This window comes from Camelus bactrianus, chromosome 14 (genome assembly GCF_048773025.1).
Source record: "Camelus bactrianus isolate YW-2024 breed Bactrian camel chromosome 14, ASM4877302v1, whole genome shotgun sequence".
Taxonomy (NCBI): domain Eukaryota; kingdom Metazoa; phylum Chordata; class Mammalia; order Artiodactyla; family Camelidae; genus Camelus; species Camelus bactrianus.
The window spans coordinates 45,958,811-45,981,361 of record NC_133552.1 but is presented as its reverse complement, the minus strand read 5'-3'; the positions used below and the strand labels follow the sequence as shown (position 1 = coordinate 45,981,361).

Here is a 22,551-nt window from a genome sequence, read left to right as displayed (position 1 = left end):
TTCCATATGCCTTCTTTGAGAGCAGCTTCTATCTGCACAGAAAATAGTTTATAAGTTCAATGTCTCAATTTTAGTAATAGTGCTAGTTCTCCACATGATTATTGAATTTTCAATTCCTTAAGAAAAAGCTCTTAAAAAATATAAGGTATAGCTTGAGCACTTAAAAAATTAACGTTAAGCAGCATGGCACAGAATATAATAAATTGTGATCACTCTACTTGACAGTATGAATGTTAGTGAGTGATACAGACACTTCACACAAAGATTCAGTGTAACTGTTTTATTTTCACAAGCCTTCTGTAAGTATAAAGTGCTATGTGATAAGAATAGATGTAACGTGCTAAGGAACATGTCTTTGTAGTCCATAACCATTGTTTCTCAGAGACTATTTGTAAATCCAGATTTTGAAATGCATGCAAAGAAAACTTAACAAATTATAATATGTAAACTAGTCATATGCTTTTACCCATTTCCCATAAATACACATATTTCGGTTCTTAAAACACATTCTATAAAACTTATATCTGTGATAAATGGAAGGATGACACTAAGGTTAAATTGTTTAGATATTCTATCTAGTTCAATATGCTTAACAAACACATATTCAGCTATGCTTCTAAAGAGAAAACAAAAACTAGTCAGATTTAGAGTCTGACAGTTTTGGAGCAGAGAGCGACCTTAGAAATCATTGTCCCCAATGCCCCTCATATGACAAATAATAGCACAGAAATCTGAAAAAGTTAAAGTGATTTTTTGAGGTCCATCCAACATTATGTCAAAATTTATCTTTCTGTCAAAGTTCTATGAATATTTCTTTTGTATATAAAGGAAACATATCTTGCTTCTGTAACAGTTTTGTCACGATGTCAATAATGTCTGCAAATTGAAATTCTTCAGGAAACAAAAGTGAGAAAATGGGAAACTTGTCTATAATGGAAACCATGATACACAGCCTAACAGAGCAGAGGTGGATCTGGTCAAAGTTGACAACACTCACTGCCATCAGAAGCATCCTTTCTTTGATATCAGTAACTGGAACCACTTGAATTTTTCATCACTAAATTTTACCAGATACCAGATGGTTCCCTTTCTGTTTGTGACCTTAGTGAAGGCAATTAGATTATTTATGCAGTAGCAGAACTCTTAATTCTATACAAGAGTCCATCGTTGGTATAAAAGCTTTTCTAGATTGCATGTTCTTAAAAGAAACATTTTAATTCCTTAATGAATGCTTTCATCTTGATTTTCATGTTCCAGAATTACTGAATCCACTTCGCTGAAAGATTTAAAGAAAATAACAGTTAGATATACAATTCAGTACAAAAAAATAAGCCTATGACTAAAGTTTTAAAAATAATTATTCATCAAGGGGGAAGTGGTGGATGAAGCAGTTTACCTTTACCTTCTACTGAGTTCATCACTGTGGCATGGCTTTTGGTCATACCTTAAATACAGAGCTCGCATGGCTGGTACTCATTTATGACATGCCTCAGAGTCATGTCTTGACAGCTTACTGTACTATAAAAATGCACATAAACAGGGGGGATGGTACAAAGATCTGAGTATTTTGGTAACCATATCTCCTAAACCATATCATGGACTTCTGGGAGTGAGAGTTTTAGAGCTGTGACCATGCATATCAAGGCCCCTTGATGTAACACTGGATCATGATAAGGCTGCTCAATTAGGACAAAAAACTAAAATGAGAAAGCAGAAAATAGAAGGCAAAGTATGAATATAATTGGGTTTGCTCTTGTTGATTCTGCAGCCTGATGGAACGTGGGTTTCTGAATATTTTTCAGAGCGTTTTCCAAATGTAGCCTCCCAGTACCTCATTCATATCACACATTTGTCATTAAATTCCATATTCTGGATTCCATGTGAAAAATCGCAAATGTTCTTCTCTCATTCACCACCAGCAAGACATCAGGAAACATGCCCTTTGCACAGTGCTGTTGGCCAGCTCCCCAGTATCATCCTGGTTATTCTATCTATTTACTAATGAAGTGAAAATAAAATGCTGATACTGGCTTTAAACACTAATCAAATTTCATAGGATTTTATATTGCTAACTTACTGTACACTGTGCACACCTTTTAAATCAACTTTTACAGCTTTCATGCTAAGTTTATTGAAAATACGAGTTAAAAATACAGGTCCTTAATGTTTCATCTGACATCATTTATGCTAATTAAGTGTCCAAATTATAGTAATGTTGGTCTTAAACTGGTAAAAAAAAATACTTAGATGCTATACTTAATACAGAATTATGTATCATTAAATTTTCCATTTAAAAATAACATTAAAAGGCATTCAGTATAATAACCAAATTAAGTAAAAAAGTATATTTCAGTGCAAATGTAAAAGGTCATTCACAGATAAAGACTTCAATTCCAACAATTATTTGAGCAAAGAAGATATGGTTTTGTTTGGAAAAAATGGAAAGTTTCCTAAAATAAATGACCTTTTGTTTAATTTTATCTGTCTGATCTGATATCAGAATAAAATATAAAATGTTGACTGATTTTATGCCATAAAACAAAATGCTACCATTATATGTACTATCTGCAGTTGAATTTTTAATATAATTAATAAAATATTTTTACTTTCAAAATCTTTCATTTTCAATAGTATCAAATGCCCATTAATGTTAGTGACGATTTCTTACAGAGCTTAACACTTACCTACAACTTTTGAATAGCAAGGTTCACAATGTATTGTCTGCCTATAAATCCAAATACTGTCACCAGCTTGTAGGTTTTCCAAAGGCTGTTTGCATATTTCACACTGAAGAAAAAAAGGTATATATAAAGTTTACATTATATATGATGTTCAGATTCTTAGTGTAACAAGCTAAAAAAAACAAAAAACCTTTTAATTCATTCAGTACCATCCTCTGTAGCAACACTCAGAAAAGCCTTTAGAGAGCTCTTGAGGGAAAGTCAGGGAGCACTTGTCTGCAATCCACATGCCGAAATTTTCAAAGAAGTTCTCTTATAAATCAATCTATTATGCGGCTGTGCATTTTAGGGTACATTTACCACTGAAGTTTCTATTTAACTCACAATAGAGTAGATACACCTTTTCAAAAATCGATTATGCCAAAGACAAGATCACCACTGGGTATCACAAACAGAAACACTAAGGGAGAGCTATGCTGTCCAGGTATAGCCTCACTGAGCGAAACAAACTCCTGATTCTACATAGTGTTTAGGGGGAAGTTTGTTTTAAGCTGTGTTGGTTAAGGAGGCAGGGAAGAATTGACATCTGCCTTAGACCTGTGCTCACTGAAGCAAGTCCATTGCCAACTGGCTGACTTCCATGTTCACTGACACAAGTTGTCATTGATCAATTCAACATGTTTAAACCAGTTCAGATGGTTCTCTATTATTATGGCTATAGAATAATCCATCTTTTCCTAGGAGTGTGGGGACATTTTTATTCTCAGTTAATGGTACTTTACAATTAAATTGAAAATGGAAATAAATCACCCAAAGTATAAAAAATGGAAATTATTCCTATTTATACCAAAGCAATAATCAGGAGAATTTTCTTCTTTTAAAAAGTTTTCTGATCAACAATTTTAAATAAAGATCTGTAGACTAGCTTTTGTTTCATTGAGTATCTTTTAATAACTAAAAGGAAATTTCACTCTCACAATTAAATACTTACAAAATTTTCAGATATTTTATATAGAATTCTATCTGTAATGGCCTGAAATTGGAAATTTTTTGCTCAAAATGAGACATCGTATTTCTGATTGCTTTGTGCCACTGTCTGAAGCTAACTGAAAGAGAAGCAATCAACTGTCTAGTTATTACACTTACTTGACTGAATTAGATAATTTGTATCAACCACAGAAATTAGTACTAGAAAGGAACCAGAGATTTAAGCTGCAGTTCTCAAACTGGCTGCCCATTGGATCTATCTAAGGAGCTTTTAAAAATACCAATGACAAATAACTGGATAAAGAAGCTGTGGTATATTTATACAATGGAATACTACTCAGCCATAAAATAGAATAAAACAATGCCATTTGCAGCAACATGGATGGACCTAGGGATTGTCATTCTAAGTGAAGTAAGCTAGAAAGAGAAAGAAAAATACCGTATGATATCACTTATATGTGGAATCTAAAAAAAAAAGAAAAAAGAGGACACAAACTCATCTACAAAACAGAAACATAGCAGACAGACATAGTAACCAATCTTATGGTTACCGGGGAAAGGGGGTGGGAAGGGATAAATTTGGGAGTTTGAGATTTGCAAGTGTTAGCCACTATATATAAAAATAGATTTAAAAAACAAATTTCTTCTGTATAGCACAGGGAACCAATTCAATATCTTGTAATAACCTTTAATGAAAAAGAGTATGAAAATGAATATATGTATGTATATGCATGACTGGGACATTGTGCTGTATACCAGAAATTGACACATTATAACTGACTGTACTTCCATTTTAAAAAGTATGAAAAATAAATAAATCTAATTGCCTTCCCCCACCAAAAAATAATAAATAAAAAAATTGTAAAAACAAAAACCAATTCCCAGGGATCATCTCTAAGATTCTTGATTTAATTGGGGCTAGAACCAAACATTCTATTTTTCTTCTAATCCCCCTGGATGATTATAATGTGCATTCGGGAAGAACCACTGATCTAGTCAGCTATTTATTTTACAGATGAGGAAACTGAGGCTACACTAATTTAGGTGACTGTCCAAAGTCACACAGCCACAATTAGTGTCAGTCAGAATGCCAACCCAGTTCTTCAGATTCCCAGTCAACTGCTCATCCAGCTACACCAAAGATCATAATGTTGATCTAACCAATGCTTTTGTGAGAAGAAAAGACATGACATGAAAACACATACTGTGAAGCATTCTCTATGGAAGCTGTATTGTTACTATACTGCCACAATTAATTATAATTAATCATGCTCTCAAAAGCAGAGTCTCAACCATTGTTAAGCCCATCGGTCCTAATTCATGATACAAGGAGCTGTTAGCTTTCTTCGTAACACTTTCTTTTCCTTTTTGGTTTTCATTATCTATTTTATGTAATGTATGATTTATGAAAATGCTGCAGAAAACTTTTGTAACGAGAACAAGTGTTTATCTTTTTACAGGTTTAAATCTGTAGAGTAAGAGTTATAAATGTGTCAGTAATCAATTCTAAGCCTAGAGCCAAGAGAGTAATTATAAATCTTGGAGGCTGAGGCTGCAGAACTCTGAGAAATGTTTAAATAGTGCATTATTAATGTGCATGGGAGTGTTTCTGAAAGCCTTAACTTCATCTCATATATTTCATTAAATAATTATTTTTACTCCAGTCATTATGCAATTTATATTGAGTTAAATGCAATAAACATATCCTTACCTTGAAGCAAGTGGAATGGCAGCAAATTTGTAATTCATCTAAAATCATCTTAGTTTCTGTGCCCAAGGGTTTTCGACAGTAAGTGCACATATCTCTTTCAATGACAGACCTATAGAGACGTAAGCAATTAAAAATAAATTTGTCATCATGCAAAAGGCAGATGTATTCCCCATAAAGTCATATGGAAATGATATGTTAATTTTGTTGCTACTTTAGTAAATTGTATAAAAATCAAGGAAAGTTCAGGATTTACTTATCCTAGTGATAGAGTTGATTCTTCTCCTTATCTCAAAATGATATCAAAGAATTAACATGAAGGAAAATCTCAAATTATTAATTCATTAGCAATCAACAGTGCATCTGGGCAGAGCAAAGATGTTCACAGTTTCCTAATTGAACTAGGTCATAAGTACCCCTTGAAGCTAGAAGAGGGTTTTGAATTATTAATGTACATATATCATAGAAAAGTTATGCTGCAGATTAGTATAAAATTTTAACTCTTAAAACATTCAATAGGACAAAAACAGAAATCTATTCAAGAATGTGTTGGTAAATTCACAAATGATGGCTGGTACCTGTGGTGTCCTAGACGCTAGGGTATAGAGTCCCAAGGTGCTCCTCCACACATTTCTTTCAATGTCATTGTAAGACTTAGAATATTGGAGTGCTTTTCATGACAAAAACTCTCCAACATGACATAACCTCACCACAAATGTGATGGGGAAAAAGAGTTTTGTTATTTATTTTGGAAAAATAATGTTCAATACTGTTCATAAATGATCAGTCCAAAAGACCTTGTGTCACACCGAAGCCTTAAGAAAGGTCAATAACTGTGTGATTATTTTTCTTCTGGAAGGTCTTAGGACTGTCTTAAATAGAGCCTTGCAGAGTTTACAAGTCTCGGGGTGTTAGCACACATGCCTGAGACTTCCAGAGTAGGACACACAATGGGGCGGTGAAATAACGATAGTGAAGACTCACACAGTGCTAATACAGTGTCACACATCCAGCGCAGCCCCCATGCACTTTGCTTATATGAGCTCATTTACTCTTCAAGACATCTCTGAGAAGCAGGCACTATTATTTTTATCTCTATTTTACAGAAGAGGCACTGAAGGGTAAGTAAGTTGTTCCTGTCACGCAGCCGGCGCGCGGCAGAGGCAGAGTGTGAATGAAGGCAGAGCGGCCCCAGAGTCCTGCGCTCCCTCTGGGCCTGCCTGTGAGGTCTACTGGGCCCACTGGGTTAGAAAGAATTAGTCATGCCCAGAAACCAGGATCCTATCATCTGGCTCAAGACTAGAAGCAGAGAGGAGGGGAAGTAGAGAGGAGGAGATGGTGGGAGAGGAAAGGGATTGGAGTAGATAAACCTTGACTAGTTTTAGACGCTCAGTCATTCCGGTAACCTCTCCTAACCCTTATGTATATAAATAAATATTTCCCTCTTTCGATGATCTCTCTAGCTGCTTGCTTATATATTCCTGGCAGATAGTCTCCTAGGCATTATTTATACCCGTACGTACATATGTACATACATACTTCAATTTCCTGTGTAAGACTGTGAGCACTTGAGGAATAGAAAACAGGTGCTCTCCAGCATGCTTCCTTTCCAGAGACACTGAGATAGGAACTGGGAATAGAAGGAAGCGTGAGATGGTCTCTGTCAATGAGAAGCTTTCTTTCCACTGGGGTAGCCAGGTGCATGATTCAGTGATCACCACATATTACAGATGTGGGGAAAGAGTTAGGAGAGCACAGCCAACGGAGCAACTAATCCCCGGGGTGAAGTCAGGAGAGACTTGTCAGCGCAAGTGCCATGTGAGTTAAAGCTTGAAGGTGAAGGCGCTCTCAAGGAGAGAGAGGTGCTCTCAAGGTGATCTCGGGGAGGAGAGAAGGGGTGCAACGGAGGGATTCCAAGCAGAGTGAACGGGATGTTCCAAGGAGCTACAAAATGAGGGTGGCTGGAGTCACTGAGCATCAGTCAGTATTCTGCAGGACCAGCTTCCCTTTAAAGGCCCATAAATCATGTCCATTCTTTATCCTGTAAAGTGCCACTGGCCACTTTAAATGGGATTGACGTGTTTAGATAAGAACTGGGTGGTGGGGGGTGGGAGTGGGACACAGCTAATTTCACACAATAATCAACAGAAAAAGTTGCTTGATTGACTGGTTTTATCAGAGAATTGACTTCTGCTCTGATGACTAAAAAAAATTTCCAGGATCACATGAGGAACAGGATTGAAATTCTTCATATTAAGAGCAACACTTCAATGAAGAATGTTTTCCTTCCTTAGGTTAACAATAAAAATATGAGCCCAGGGAAAGCTCTGATGTTAATGTCATCCTTATTAAGAGCATACTTTTAGTTAAAGAGCTTTTCAAAACACTACGAAAAATCTAGCTCTGATTTTTTGGCTATCTAGATGGTATTTGGTGCTTGTATGGGCACACCAGAGAGATGACTTAAAGGCAAGACACTCAGAAGCGCATTGGTAATATAAGGTTTTATAAAAGTGACCAAGGGGTATAAATTTGATGGCCATGTTTCCCTTAGTTTATTTTTCCAGGGATTGTTTTTTGAGTACTGAGATGCCAAGCACTGCATTACAAGTTGGGGCTATGCATAAAAATGAGCTATGTCCTTATCCGCAGTGAGCCATATTTCCAGCCCCACTATAAAGAAACACCATCAATAGAAACTGGAAATTGGCATTACAGCTGGTTTCCAGTGATTGGGTTGAAATGCTAATTATTTACTTCATTCCCTCCGCTGGAAGTCTGCAGACCACACTCTCATGAGCATCAAATATTTGCCTCACTGAACATTAAATGGAAAAAGAGAATAACCAAGAGTAAAAGCCTGGGGTCAGTTTACCAGCACTAAATTGATGTTCATTTAACCCCCTCCTGGGAACTGCGCGTGGGCCCACGTGGGTCACAGCAGTATATCCACCAAGCTGTTTGCAAGGTGCGCTGGCTTCGGAAAACCACAAGGAGCGAGGGCTGAGCCACAGTCTAGGGACGCAGTGCAGCCTAGATGCTAATAATGTGGCAGTACTGGGGACTCCTGGGATCACTGACAGCGGAGACGCAGGTCTGGGAGACAGCTGAAAGGCCCAGAAAGCTCTATCGGAATCAAGTGCATCAAAATTAAAGAACAACAGCCAGGAAACCAAGGAACAAACTCCTGGATGCAGAGGTTGCTGGACTTCGCTCCACTCATACACGCACCAATAGAACCATCACTGTCAAGAGTGTCATTTCCAAGTTCAGTGGAGAAGAATATAAACATATATTTCAATGCTATATATATACTAAAATACATATTATATGTGATATATAGTATATATACACATATCTAATACAGCATTTATAGAAATATATACACACATATAATATATAAGGATAGATACACTTTTTAAAAAGTGTATACTTTGATGTACGGCAATAAAGACATACTCACCTATCTGAAGTTGAATAAACAGTTTGTATGTATTTTCCAGAGATATTCTCCTGATAGCCATCCTTTGGTGATTTACTAGAAACAGACACGTTGGACATGTGAGAATTGGGCTATTTCCCTGGTCCTGAAGTATATACCCCTATGCAGGAGAGGAAGCACACATGCCCCCACTCACGCAGCCTCATTCTAACTATTCTTTGTGAATTCTTTGTGATGTCACAAGCCAGGACAATGTACTGACACTTCTCTTTTTAATCTGGAGACTATTGATATGCAAGCCACCTCCAGGTTGATATAAATTGACATATCTACCAAAGTTAATACAGAATGGGGCAAGGACCAGGCAAGAACAAGTGTAAGCAGGAAAAGCAGTTAGTATTTTTCGTGAACTTTATACCAGCACCGCCCTTATTTTTACTAAAAGAAAGCTCTCTGTAGTCTAACATAGATTAAAAAAAAATACACAAAGCACGAGCCAGTGCAAGCAAACATTGACAGACACCACTCATGTAGAGAAATACTCTTGAACTTTTAGAGAAAGCTATAGCAGTTTTTAGTTTTACTTGAAAACATCCAAGAATAGTTTAGAATGAAAGCAAAAATAGTCACTTTTAAAAATCCAGTTTGTTCCCTTAGATTGCTCTACTTTGTAAACGTCACTCTCTCCTGGAGACAAGTGAAGTCCGGTCTGCAATGCACTGACCAGCTGGTGAACCCACAACTGCTTCCCTAGTACTTGTGCTACCTGTGAGCATATCAGGACTGGAAGCAGTGTGTCCCTGTTATTTCATACAGTGAGTGATAACTCCACAGCCCTCACTTGGGATTTCTTGATGAGAAATCTTTCCCTCTAAACTGCCGGTAGGCAGACTGCTGTCAGAAATAGAATCCCATTTTATGGAACACACAGCTCACAGTGCTAAATAAGAATCTGCACATAGTCATGCGTGATGCATATACCATTACTCTCATTTTATTGGTCAGAAAACTGTGGTTAAGTAACTTTGCCGAGACTACATGGTCAGTAAATGACAAACTAAGAGTCAGTCCCATATTTGATCCTCTATACCATACTGAGTTGTCAGTGTCAATTTTAAGGAGAATTGGATTAAGTAGAAAAATCAAACTCGAGGTTGTATTTTACAAGGTAACCTATCTGTCGGTTTGAGAAATCCTGATACGCCCTAAATTTCTGGGAGCCCCCTCCCCAGATACCCTGTTTTCTGGGCTCTTTGAAATGTGTTATGATTAACAAATGTGTACGTATATCCACATAGGCATACCCCACCATTAAGGTCCCCACAATTAGGCTAATTCTTGTTTTTGTGCTCCTTAAAAATTGAATGACTTGTGAATCCCTGACTTTGGTTGACATTTTCCTCAACTTCCATCACATCAAGCAGCAGTTTTGTGGGCCAGAGCATATTTACTAAAAGTTATATCCTTTATTTCGGTTTAGAGGTAAGCAACACTTGACAGAACCATTTAATTAAAGTGTGACTCCAAATTAGCATGGGAATAGTTGTGTGATTTTATAAAGTTTATTTATGGTCATGTATGCTTATGTGACAACTTTCAAATAACTGCCCTATTATGTATACATGTGTTATATTAAAATATTATTTAGTCCATCAATGACTTTGCATAAGTATTTGACAACTACTTAATACTGGAAAGATTATAAAGAGTTATATACCTAGAACTCAATATACTCTTATTTTAAAAATAATCAATCAATTAATTAATTATTTAATTGAAGTATAATCAGCTTGCAATGTCATGTCAATTTCTGGTGTATAGCATAATGTTTCAATCATACATGTATATATATATTCTTTTTCATTATAGGTTACTACAATGTATTGAACATAGTTCCTTGTGCTATACAGTATAAACTTGTTGTTTATCTATTTTATATATAATAGTTAGTATCTGCAAATGTCAAACTCCCAGTTTATCTCTCCCCACCCCCATTTTCCCCTGGTAACTAAGTTTGTTTTCCATGTCTGTGAGTCTGTTTCTGTTTTATAAGTTCATTTATGTCATTTTTTTAAGTTTCTACATATGAGTGATATCATATGGCATTTTTCTTTCTCTTTCTGGCTTACTTCACTTAGTATGACAACCTCTAGGCCCATCCATGTTGCTGAAAATGTCATTATTTTATTCATTTTTATGGCTGAGTAGTATTCTATTGTATAAATATATCACAACTTCTGTATCCAGTCATCTGTCGATGGACATTTAGGTTGTTTCCATGTCTTGGCTATTGTAAGCAGTGCTGCTATGAACATTGGGGTGCATGAGTCTTTTTGAATTAGAGCCTCCTCTGGATATATGCCCAGGAGTGGGATTGTTGGATAATGTGGTTAAGTCTATTTCTAGCTTTTTAAGGATTCTCCATATTGTTTTCCATAATGGCTGCACCAAACTGCATTCCCACCAGCAGTGTAGGAGGGTTCCCCTTTCTCCACAGCCTCTCCAGCATTTGTCATTTGTGGACTTTTGAATGATGGCCATTCTGACTGTTGTAAGGTGACACCTCATTGTAGTTTTGATTTGCATTTCTCTGATAATTAGCGATACTGAGCATTTTTCCATGTACTTATTGGCCATCTGTATGTCTTCACTGGAGAATTGCTTGTTTAGGTCTTCTGCCCTTTTTTGGATTGGGTTGTGTGTCTTTTTGCTATTAAGTTGTATGAACTGTTTGTCTATTCTGGAAAGTAAGCCCTTCTTAGCTTCATCTATTGCAAATATCTTCTCCCATTCCATAGATTGTCTTTTTGTTGTGTTTATATAGTTTCCTTTGCTGTGCAACAGCTTATAAGTTTAATTAGTTCCCATTTGTTTATTTTTGCTTTTATTTCTGTTAGCTGGTTAGGTTGTCCTCAGAGAACATTGTTAAGATTTATGTCAGAGAATGTTTTGCCTATGTTTTCTTCCAGGAGGTTTATAGTGTCTTGTCTTATGTTTAAGTCTTTAAGCCATTTTGGAACTTAATATGCTCTTAAATGTTCTGCTATTTGAAAAAAAGCAAGCATACCCTAAAATAATGGCAATTCTTCTTAAGCATAGACTATTTCAAAATTATAAACTATATATAGCAAAACACTTCAATTTCCAGTACCTATTCTCCATGTATGTCCTTGTGTACACAACAGTGTCCTTTGGTCCCACATGCCTAGTTTCGGCGTTGGAGCTGCAACACAAACCATTTTACTTTATGGTTAAAGTTTGTTTACAAGGATGGTCAAATTAAGAAGGCAATTATCCGATTCAGTGAAAAAAAATAATGCTCATATATTCCTTCTAAACTGTTACTTTGAAATATAAATATTAAAGTGCTATTAATCTACTTCTGTAAAATTTATGTCTCCCATTTTGTCTCAACTTCCACTATCATGGCCTACTTGCAGATTACTATCATGAAAATTGGTCACTCAGTAAGTCTGCTGTACAGCATGATGACTATTTGGAATATTTGTGTAATATGTTTTGGTGTCCATTTCCCTGATATCCCATTCATATATCCAAACCGTAACTTTCCCTATGTATCTCAAGCCAAAAATGGACCTTAATTAACCAACATGGTAATATCTGATTTAATGAAACCTTTAAACGTACCTAAAGAATATCAATGTCAATGTCACAATCATTCTTTACAAAAAGAAATTGTTGATCTCTTAGGGAAAATCACATTTTACACTTTCCTATCCAAAAGTCACAACTTACCAATGACCAAGTTGCTTACACAACACTTTTGTATAAGCCTGTTTAGTCACTGATACATTTTAAAAGTTCTGCATTTCAAAGGAAGGATCAGGTTGTATGTGAATGTTTAAAAAAAAAAAGGAAGAAAAAACCCAGAAGGCGAATAGTTGTGTCATTTGTTTTATAATTGACCACAGTACCTGCGAGTCTTCTTGGCTTCATAAGAATAGGCAATGGCTTTAGAGGACAGATTGTTTAAAGCATCAGTAGATCCATTGACTTGGCCATCTTGCCTGAGAAAGCAAATGCAAATATTCAGCACTTAAAATCAAGGCCATTTAGGAGTTTTTTTGTTTTATTGAAATGCTGTTCAATTGGCATTTTTTACATACAGTGAACCTCTTTATGTTGTCCCAGTTTCTGCACAGATACACAAGCAGAATACATGTACTGTTTTAGTCCTCCACAGAGACCACTGTCTCACCTTTAAGAATAATCTACCGGCATTGTCACATTATCTAACACTAGGATAGAAGGCCTTTTACTAAGCACAGGAACCATCTGAAATTGGTCCCAGTGACATTTCCACAGCAGCAGTGCCTTTTCAGAAAGCTTTTCACATACAATATATCTGAGAGTTTATCAATTTAATGAAAATCATCCAGGGGCTGCTTTGAGAAATTCCGGTTTCCTTTTTGTTTTTAACGGAAAGCAGTACTTTGAAGATTGCAAAAGAACTTTGACCTAGATTTCTGCTAATCTAAAAATGTCACTTACGCTTAACAAAGTGTAGGCATATTTGCTTTTTCCAGTGAAACAGGAATATTTTAATGCAGGAATAGTGAAAGCTTTAGCTCTTTCTCCTCCCCCATGTTAGTATACTCTGACATAGGACAGACATAAAGAGTAAGAGAATTTAGATCTTAAACATAATTTATCATTCTTGACTGGCCTTTTCCTTCCATTTCCAGACAGCTCTTAAAGAAGAGGAAAATATTTGTTCACATACTATCATCTCTGGCATACAGAAAACCATTTTCCAGTTTGAAGACAGATGTTTCACAAAACATACAACTGAGTTAAAATGATACTAAGTAATGAAAAAGTGGAATTAATATTATTGGAAGATTCTCTAACGTGATCATTAGAATATGTCATTCCAGAACAACGGAGCTAGCAAGGAATTATTTGGAAATATTCAAATCATATAATATACAATACAAAACCCAATTTTAGCAAATAATTTCAAAGGACAATGGTTGTCAGTGAGTGTGAAATGTGCTTGTATTGTCCTCAGAAAGGTAAAATCAAATATCACCAGTTTGCAAAATGTGCAGATAGGAAAAGGAAACCATTTGCTAACAGTCCTGATAAAGATTTAATTGTGTTCCAACACAATTCTTATGTTGAAACCCTAACCCCCAGTGTGATTTGGAGATAGAGCCTATAAAAAGGTAATAAAAGATAGGCAAGATCTTAAAGGTAGGGCTTTAATCCCATAGGACTAGTGACCTTATAAGAAGAGGAGGAGATACCAGAGATCTCTCTTTATCTCTGTGCACACCAGAAGAAAGGCCATGTGAGGACACAGCAGGAGACAGTCATCTGCAAGCCAAGAAGTGAGTTCTCAACCAGAAACCAACCTCCAAGGTAACTTGATCATGGACTTTAGCCTCCAGAAGTGTGAAAAAATAAATTTCTGTCATTTAAGCTACCCGGTCTATGGTATTTTGTTATGGCAGCCTGAATGGACTAACATAAGTAGCACTTGTGGAATGGAATAACACAACTAACACAGTAACACAAGTAGTTGTGTTTACAATGAGATTAATGACCATGCTTTTAAGAAAGACATAATTTTTATAACTGTAAATGAAAATCAAATGTGAGTAAATAAATTTAGAATATGGAACAACAAATTCTTCATTGGATTTTTATTTATTGCTCCTCATGTAGCTATGGAAGATGACTTAAAAAAAAAAGAAATCTTTTATTTTGGAATAACTTTAAAGGTATAGAGTAGTTGCCATGACAGTACAGAGACTCCCAGTAGACCCTTCACCCAGCTTCTCCTAACGCTAGTATCTCATACAACTATGAAACATTTGTCAAAACTAAGGAATTAACATTGGTACAATGCCATTAACAAAACTACAGATTTATTCATATTTCATCAGTTTTTCCATCAATGTCCTGTCTTAATTTCAGATCCAAATCAGGATATTACTTCCACATAATCACCATGTCTCTTTACTGCTGTAAGGTTTGTAATGGTTGCTAAGTCTTTCTTTGTTTTTCATGAGATGGTGATAAGTTTTACAAAGGAAATCCTATCTTAATGCCAATAAGTGGTAACACAATTTTTAAAAATTATTTAGAACCATAAAAATCATTAGAGAAACAATACTTTGGCAACCAATGAAACAATCTGCAGTGCTTTTTAAAACATGACTGGGTCCCACAGGCAGATATTCTGACTTAATTGGTTTGGTGTATGGCTTGAGCATTTGGATTCTTTTAAACCTCTCCAGTGAGTCTCATGCGTATGTCAAGGTTGAGAGCCACAACCTTAGAGGCAGCCCAACATCTTACCCAAAAGAGCGCTGGTTTTCGAAGTGTGGTCCCTGGATCAGCAGATGATTCTGATATAAAAACGATTTGGGAAACAGTACAATAGAGGACTCTCCCAAAGTACTCCTCTCAGATGCCTTGAATAATATGCATAAAAGAGAACTCATGACTTAACAATGTTTGCTGTTTGACAGCTTTCTTGTTAAGAAGTTCTCTTTCATTGAAACAAATTGCTGAATTGTAACTTCCATTCAATGGTTACAGTTTTGTTTCTTAATTAAATAACTCCATAAACTATAAATCCAAGTATTGTGTTGGAACTTACAAAATTCCAAATGGAATTACACTTGAGAAAATGTTTTCTGCAGTGGAAGTTCACCTGGAAAATTTAACTATCTCGCACCCTCATCTACTGCTGGTAAGAACATCAAATGGTACAGCTGATTTGAACAACAGTCTGGCAGTTCCTCAAATGGAGTTACTACAGGAACCACCAACTCCACTTCCTAGGTATAAGATAAATGAAAACACTTCTACCCAAAAACTTATATATGAATGTTTATAGCAGCATTGTTAATAATGGTGAATTATAGTCCAATAATGGAAACAACCCAAATGCCTATCAATTGATGAACAAATAAAATTCGGTATATTCATTCAATGGAATATTTGACAATAAAAGGAAATAAAATATTGATACATGCTACAACATGGGTGAATCCAGAACACATTATGCTAAGTGAAAAGAGCCAGTCACAAAGGACAACCTATTCCATGTTTCCATTTATATGAAATGTCCAGAATAGGAAATTCAAAGAGACAGAAAGTAGATTAGTAGTCACCGAGGTCCCAAGGGTTGGAGGAAAATGATGTGTGACTGCTAGTGGATATGGGGTTTCTTTTTGAGGTGATGAAAAGGTTCTGAAGTTGATTGTGGTGATGGTTGTACAATTCTGTGAATATACTATTAGAAAACATATATTTATGTGGACCTCCAATTACTATACAAAGTGAATACATTCAAAGAGTAAACCAAGTCAACCGTGGTGTTTTCCATCCACACACCCTCTTCTGTGCAGATGGCCACAACCTCACTGCCTTACCAAAGGAGATCAGACAGACCATGGCAAGCTAGAGGAAGGTGGAGTTATGAGGAAGGAGAAACTGGGAGACAGCTAAAGTTCTTGGTTATCAAACAGCTACAGCATAGAGAATAAGGAAGCCAATAAGCAGAGGGAAGAGCAGGAGAAAAATCAGCAGAAGCCAACAACACCCAGGAAGTAGCTGAGCTACAATAATGACAAAGAATGAAGGTTATAATGTCCAGGAATTCCTGATGGAGTGTCCTCTGGTCAAGAACATACAGCATTTCAGTGCAGGCCTTATGGAGCCTGGCCATGCTACCATTCCTGCTCTTGAATTTCCATTTCCTCATTAATCCTTCCAACAAAACCCAACTGAACAAGCCCAACTGAAGTTGGAACACCTCTCAAATCACATCCTCTGGGAACTTCCTTGATTATACTTAATCATTTACTTGTCTTTTTTTTAACCTGGATCACTTCCAAATAATATTTGAATGAGAGTGGTTAATTGTAAGCCTGGTACTATTTCCAAAACAGTAAACGTTTTCCAATAGATCCTATTGAAAACGTATCCTCCCTCATTCTATCAAAGGCTTGCCTGGGATCAATAAAATGAAAGCAGATGATCTGGGGAAGAGCCAAATATATGCAAGAGCCCCTTAGAGGCATGAACAAACAACCAACCAGTGAACCAGCTCTTTTCCTGCTTTTCCACTCTCTGCACCCAATATCAACAATATCATTTCTTTACATACTTTTTTTTTTTTTTAACAGAAAAGGCAGCTGTACCTTAAGAAGGTTAAAAATAGAAGCCCATTGTTTTTAGGTATGGGGGGGGAAGAACTGCTAAACATGGAAGGCTTTTAAAATTCTTTCCTAATTTAAACAATCTGTAACAACAATGAAGTATAGCTTCTATCCTAACCTTCCTTGTAGAAGAAACAAAGTACAACAGTTTTAAAGCCAGTATAGTTTGTGGTGTCAAGAAATTCCAAAATTAGGTCCTGTTTTGTGGCTGCGATGAGTCTGTGCATTCTTTTAGCACTAGGTATCCAAGGAAGAGATTCCCAGAGTGCTTTCTGCACACTGAAAACCTACCAAGCAACAGTGAGCAAAAATAAATCTTCACAGTCCAAGTGCAGAGCACTGAATTTCCATGATGCCTTTTACACTAAACCACTGAACAGCAGGCCCTTAGTCAGAAATTCTAACAGCATTCAAATTTTGTTAACTTTTCCCCAAATCAGCTATTAAGCACCTTGTACATTGTTTTTTTTTTTTTGTATTCAGAAAATATTTATACTTAAATATCATAGTATAGTTCAACTTCTCAGAAAATCTTCCAAGATTATATAATTTATGCAAGTTCATATGGAATTCATAAGAAAAACATAAATTATAATAAGACTTACTTTCCATTCTTATTCTTAGACATGTTTGAATTTACTTCAATTAAATTTTCCAGGTTCTGGTCTCTACAGGGAAAAAAAAATATTTAGTTACATATAATTTTAGGAAATAAACATTAGAATAACATTTCAAAAGATCAGTACATAATCTTAGACGCAGTCATTTGTGATTTTTTAGAATAAGGGACATACAAAATCTGATATTGAATTTTTTGATCTATACAACTCAAGTATGAGGGTGGATTACACTGGTGAGAGAGAAATAAAGAACTAATTTTTTGGAAGGTTTGTGAAATCTGGTCTGAAAAGAAACAACTGAAAGATATACACATTCAGCTAACTTTGAATGAGTACTAACTTTGTGTCACGAAGTTCTAACTTGTGTATTTCTACATGGATTATCTCATTCAGAGCTCACAAAATCTTGCAGGACAGCCTATGGGGCTCAGGCTAAGGGAATTTTCCAAGGTCACTTAGTGAATTTGTAAAAGAGTCAAGATTTGAGGCTGAGTGACCTGCCCATCTGAAACCAAATCTTAAATGTTTAATTAGAGACTTCATTCCAGCTTTTTGCATGATAGAAACATGAGAAGTCAACCCAAAACACGAACAAGCAATTCACCATGTGGAAGATGAATGGGACAATTGGATTCTTAAATCTTGTGCCATGATAATGGTTTGACACGTCTTCATGAGATACAATGTCCTCTGGTATGTTATTTATATATTATTTATATATTTGCTATAATACTGGTAGCTCTTTTTTCTTCCCCATGAGTTTGGAAAAGTCTTTGTCACAAACTCTATTGGTGTGGAGGATGGTTTAAGAGTCAGAGTGAGGCCATGACTTCTCCTATTTCCTTGGGCGAGTTAGTTGACATTTCTCAGTTTCCTTTTGCAAACTAGGATAATAATACCTAATCCTACAAGGTTGCGGTGAGAATACATGACTTCATGTAAATAAAATTTGTGGGCATGATCACAGTAGCGGTGAGTGAACTGAATAAAAATAAGTACGTGATAGTTAACAGAAGTGTAATGACACAGCAGTAGGCAATATGGATTCCAAAATTTTGAGGGACTACATTTTCATTTTTATTTCTACCCTAACTTTTCACATCTTCAGAATTAACTCTAGTTTTCATAAACCTCCCTTCTCTGATCCTGAATAGATTTCAAGTAAGGCTATTTTACATGGAATCAGTGTATGGACTCTCACAAAATTAATATTGATAAGGATGAAAATTAATATTAAAAGTCCGCATATTTATGTGGAATGAGATTTAATACTCTTTTTATATAATATCCAAATGATCAATAATTGATAAATATGCTAATTAGACAGCATTCCACAGCTACACTTAAACCTCACATTTAACATACTAGCTGCACATCTTTGAAAAATGTAGAAATTAGTTAAATTATTTTTTAATGTGAATGATAGTAGAAAATATGCCAATTAATATATGTAAAAAGTACAGGATTTCAGAAGCAGCTCAGGAGTATCAAAATCATTTGATTCTGCAGTCAGAATGATATAAAATTCAAAACTAACTTCCTCAACATAACTGCTAGGACTGGGTGAGGAAACCTCTCAGGTGGCATCCTTCAAGCTGAGAAACAGAAACAGGAGGCTTTGTATTTGCCTGACCCCTGACGGTCCTTCCCTAATTACTTCTTAGCCTCAGGGGTCACCATACTATTTTAACAGCCTCAGCATGAAATGATCCTCCCCTCAACATTTTAAAATCATACTTTACCAAATACTTGGGGATAATGGAATAAAATTAAGTGGAGTATCCTGGTCTTCTGTTATCCAGTGTTCTAGGAATGTCAGACTGGGATGGTTGGCCATGGGAAATGGTGAGAGATCGCCAGGAAACGTGAATCTTGGGGAATTAGAGTTCTGTCCCAGAAAGTGATTCTCCCTCCAAAGGTAACCTTGGATGAACTGAGTGACATTTTTTAAAGAAGCTGGTGTTTTTCTTTATGACTTGAGAGTACAATCACATTACTAGTGGCCTAACATGGCCTTGCCCTGCAGTAGCTGCTCCAAAAATACTTGTGGCATTAAGTCCATTTAAATTCTCTTTTTCTCCTTCTCTGGTAGAAATCTATTGCTACCTTACCTGGCCCTGGGAAAAGAAATGAAAGGGACCCCAAGGGAAAGATACTAATCTCCAAAACCTTTAAGGCAGTCAATTCCACCCACATCGAGCTACACAGTGTGCACCATGACCAGGCAGAAAAGCTCAGTAGAGACAGTGATGGACACTTTACCTCCATTTGCGTCCATCACCCAGAACCTGCCTTACATCGCCTCTGAATTGCACACATTTCTTTCCTTTTTAACACAGCTCCCACCCCTGGCTTTGTTTCCTTATTTTGGAACATTTCCTTATGGGTCGAATTTTGGCACCCCACCAAATTTATATGCTGAAGTCCTAATGTCAGTATGTCCAAATGGGACTTTATTTGGAGATAGGGTCTTTACGGAGATAATCAAGTTCAAATGAGATCATTAGGGTGGGCCCTAATCCAATATGATTGGCATCTCTATCAGAAGAAGAAATTTAGACTCACAGATGGAAGGCAAAATGAAGACACAGGGTAAAGACAGCCCTCTATAAGCCAAGGAGAGAGGTCTGGAATAGACCCTTCCCTCTGGGCCTTCAGGAGGAACCAACCCTACTGACATTTTGATCTTGGACTTTGAGCCTCCAAAATGGTGAGAAATAAATTTCTGTTTTAAGCCTCCCAGGCTGTGGTACTTGTGATGGCAGCCCTACAAACTAGTATCGATTTCCCTCTGCCCTCACAGTATGACTACATTTAATTTCTCAGCCTGACGCTGGATGTCCTTACCTGCTCGGCACTTTCCACTCTTGGCTGCCGCAGATACTGCTTCTCTGATCTGCCTACACCTGCCCACTGCCACACCTCCAGGACCCACGTCTTTTGGACCCTAGCTACCATGAGGGAGAGTGGCAATGGGCTTAGACCTAAGCAAGGAGAAGAAGCTAGAATCTCACAAATCCAACCACTCCAGGTAGACAATGCAAAATTGGAACCTATGCTTGCCTTCAAAGAGGCACACTCCCAAAGGAATTTAATTGTGCATCATGGAATAAACCATGCCATTAATGGCTTCATAGAATTTTTGCTGTTTTTATTAAATAGTGTCACATATCAAGTTTGGCAGAATGGATTATAAGATTTTATTCTGAATATTCTATACTAATATTTAAGGTAAAATAAAAAGTTCCAGATAATGAAAAGTACAAAATGTGTATTTGCTTTGGTTGTTCACCCTGACTGATGTCATCAGCTAGATGTGGAGACCCAACAAAAGAAGCTCAGATTGCCCAGAAACTTCCCGAGTTGAAGAGAGTAAGAAATAAACTTTCATTCCTTAATTAAGACCATGTCTATTGCATTGTGTCTTTTACACTGTGACAGAAGATGAAGAGCTGTGAGTCAAAGTGTGAAAAATAGATTTTTATAGAAGCCCAGCCAAATGCTGCAGGGTCGAACAAAGGCTTGATTCCAAACCTCTGTGGCAGTTCAGTGGAAGGAAGACCTTATAATTTTGTGATTTTATGAGCAGTTGGAACTAACTTCAAGAAACCAATTCTCTGTGGATACGGTGAGAAATGCTAAAAAGAAATTTTGTTAACCATAGCAACTACAAATGCTTTTCTTTCTGTAGACTTCAAAAATGTTTGGGAGAAAATGTGAGTTATCTGTTATGTGGAGTAATAGCACACATTTTGAATAGAAGCACTTATCCATGTTATAATCATGTAAGTTATTTTCCACTGCCCCATCAAGGAATGGCACTCCCTTACAGAGCAGATTAAGAAAAAAAATAGAGATTCTGGGAAACAAGGTATTACCATGTCTTTATAATACAACTTTTCCTAGGATATGCTCAACATGAGAGAACTCTATCAGCTCTCTCCCAACTGCTCTTTCTCTCCTGGGAGGGTGTGGGAAGTATTTATTAAAAGCTGCAATATGTTTCTCTCTCTACAGCTTACTTAAATTGTTTTTGCAGAGTATCAAACACATTTGCAAAATTAAAAGCCTCCATCTGAAAAAATTTACTATGGTACTTCGTTTATGCCAAGAACTAAATCTTAGGCTTTAAGCTTTAGTTCAAAAAGAATCTTTATCTCTCTGAAAGAAGCATAGAATACAGTGAGATCACTGTTATAATTCTTCCATTCTTTTGACTTTGAAAAAAAATGGGCCCAGCTTTAGATATTTTTATAATTTGTTTCAATGAAGGAATCTTAAAGACTTTACATTAAAGAAATTAACAGGTCCATAGAGAAAGGTGAACAATTTGGGTATTTTAAATATAAGAAATGACCAAGAATTTCAGTGACTCTAATTCACCATGGTTCATTGAGATTATGGTTCAAAACAGAGTCGCTGGCTTAAGCAAGGAGACCAGTCATAAGATATCAGATCCCTCCAGTCTGGTTTCATTCATGGGGGCTCAGAATGTTAGTGTCAGAAGGATTAGACTGTACCTCGGTGGATGATCTTAGGGTCTTGATTAGTTTTGAGATTTAGCCCGTAACTCAGAATATTTATTTATCATCTAACATGTGCCATGCATTGTGCTATGCACTGTAGATAAAGAAGTGAACAAGACAGACTCATTTCTTGCCCTTAAAAATCTAATAGTTGAAGAGATATGATAAAGTAATAATTCCCTTTAAGAGACAAAACCTGTGAGACAGAAAACTGAGAGCTTGAAAACATCTAGAAGGACCAGATGTGGATGTGGTGGGTCAGTTTGGGCTTCCCAGAATCTGAATCAAAGACACCTAAGCTGACACCTAATGGATGGGTAGCAGTTATCCACGCAACGGCGATGATGGAGGAGTGAGACGCCTGCAGGTCAGAGGGTGTGTGGGTGGGC

At 36.5% G+C, this 22,551-nt stretch overlaps 1 protein-coding gene across 7 annotated transcripts in view; it reads right to left on the bottom strand.

The window, feature by feature from the left end:
- Nucleotides 1-265: 265 nt before the first annotated feature.
- SCEL (sciellin) overlaps nt 266-22,551 on the bottom strand; it is a 173,704-nt gene continuing 151,418 nt past the window's right edge. For all 7 annotated transcript variants that reach the window (XM_045509153.2, XM_010973529.3, XM_045509156.2 and 4 more), the window contains 7 exons: nt 17,622-17,684; nt 12,754-12,846; nt 11,970-12,041; nt 8,840-8,914; nt 5,380-5,488; nt 2,685-2,787; nt 266-1,276 (listed from right to left, as the gene is read on the bottom strand). In XM_045509153.2, the coding sequence (XP_045365109.2) occupies nt 1,260-1,276; nt 2,685-2,787; nt 5,380-5,488; nt 8,840-8,914; nt 11,970-12,041; nt 12,754-12,846; nt 17,622-17,684 (532 nt within the window). In that variant the 3' untranslated portion in view covers nt 266-1,259. The remainder of the gene's footprint in view (nt 1,277-2,684; nt 2,788-5,379; nt 5,489-8,839; nt 8,915-11,969; nt 12,042-12,753; nt 12,847-17,621; nt 17,685-22,551) is intronic.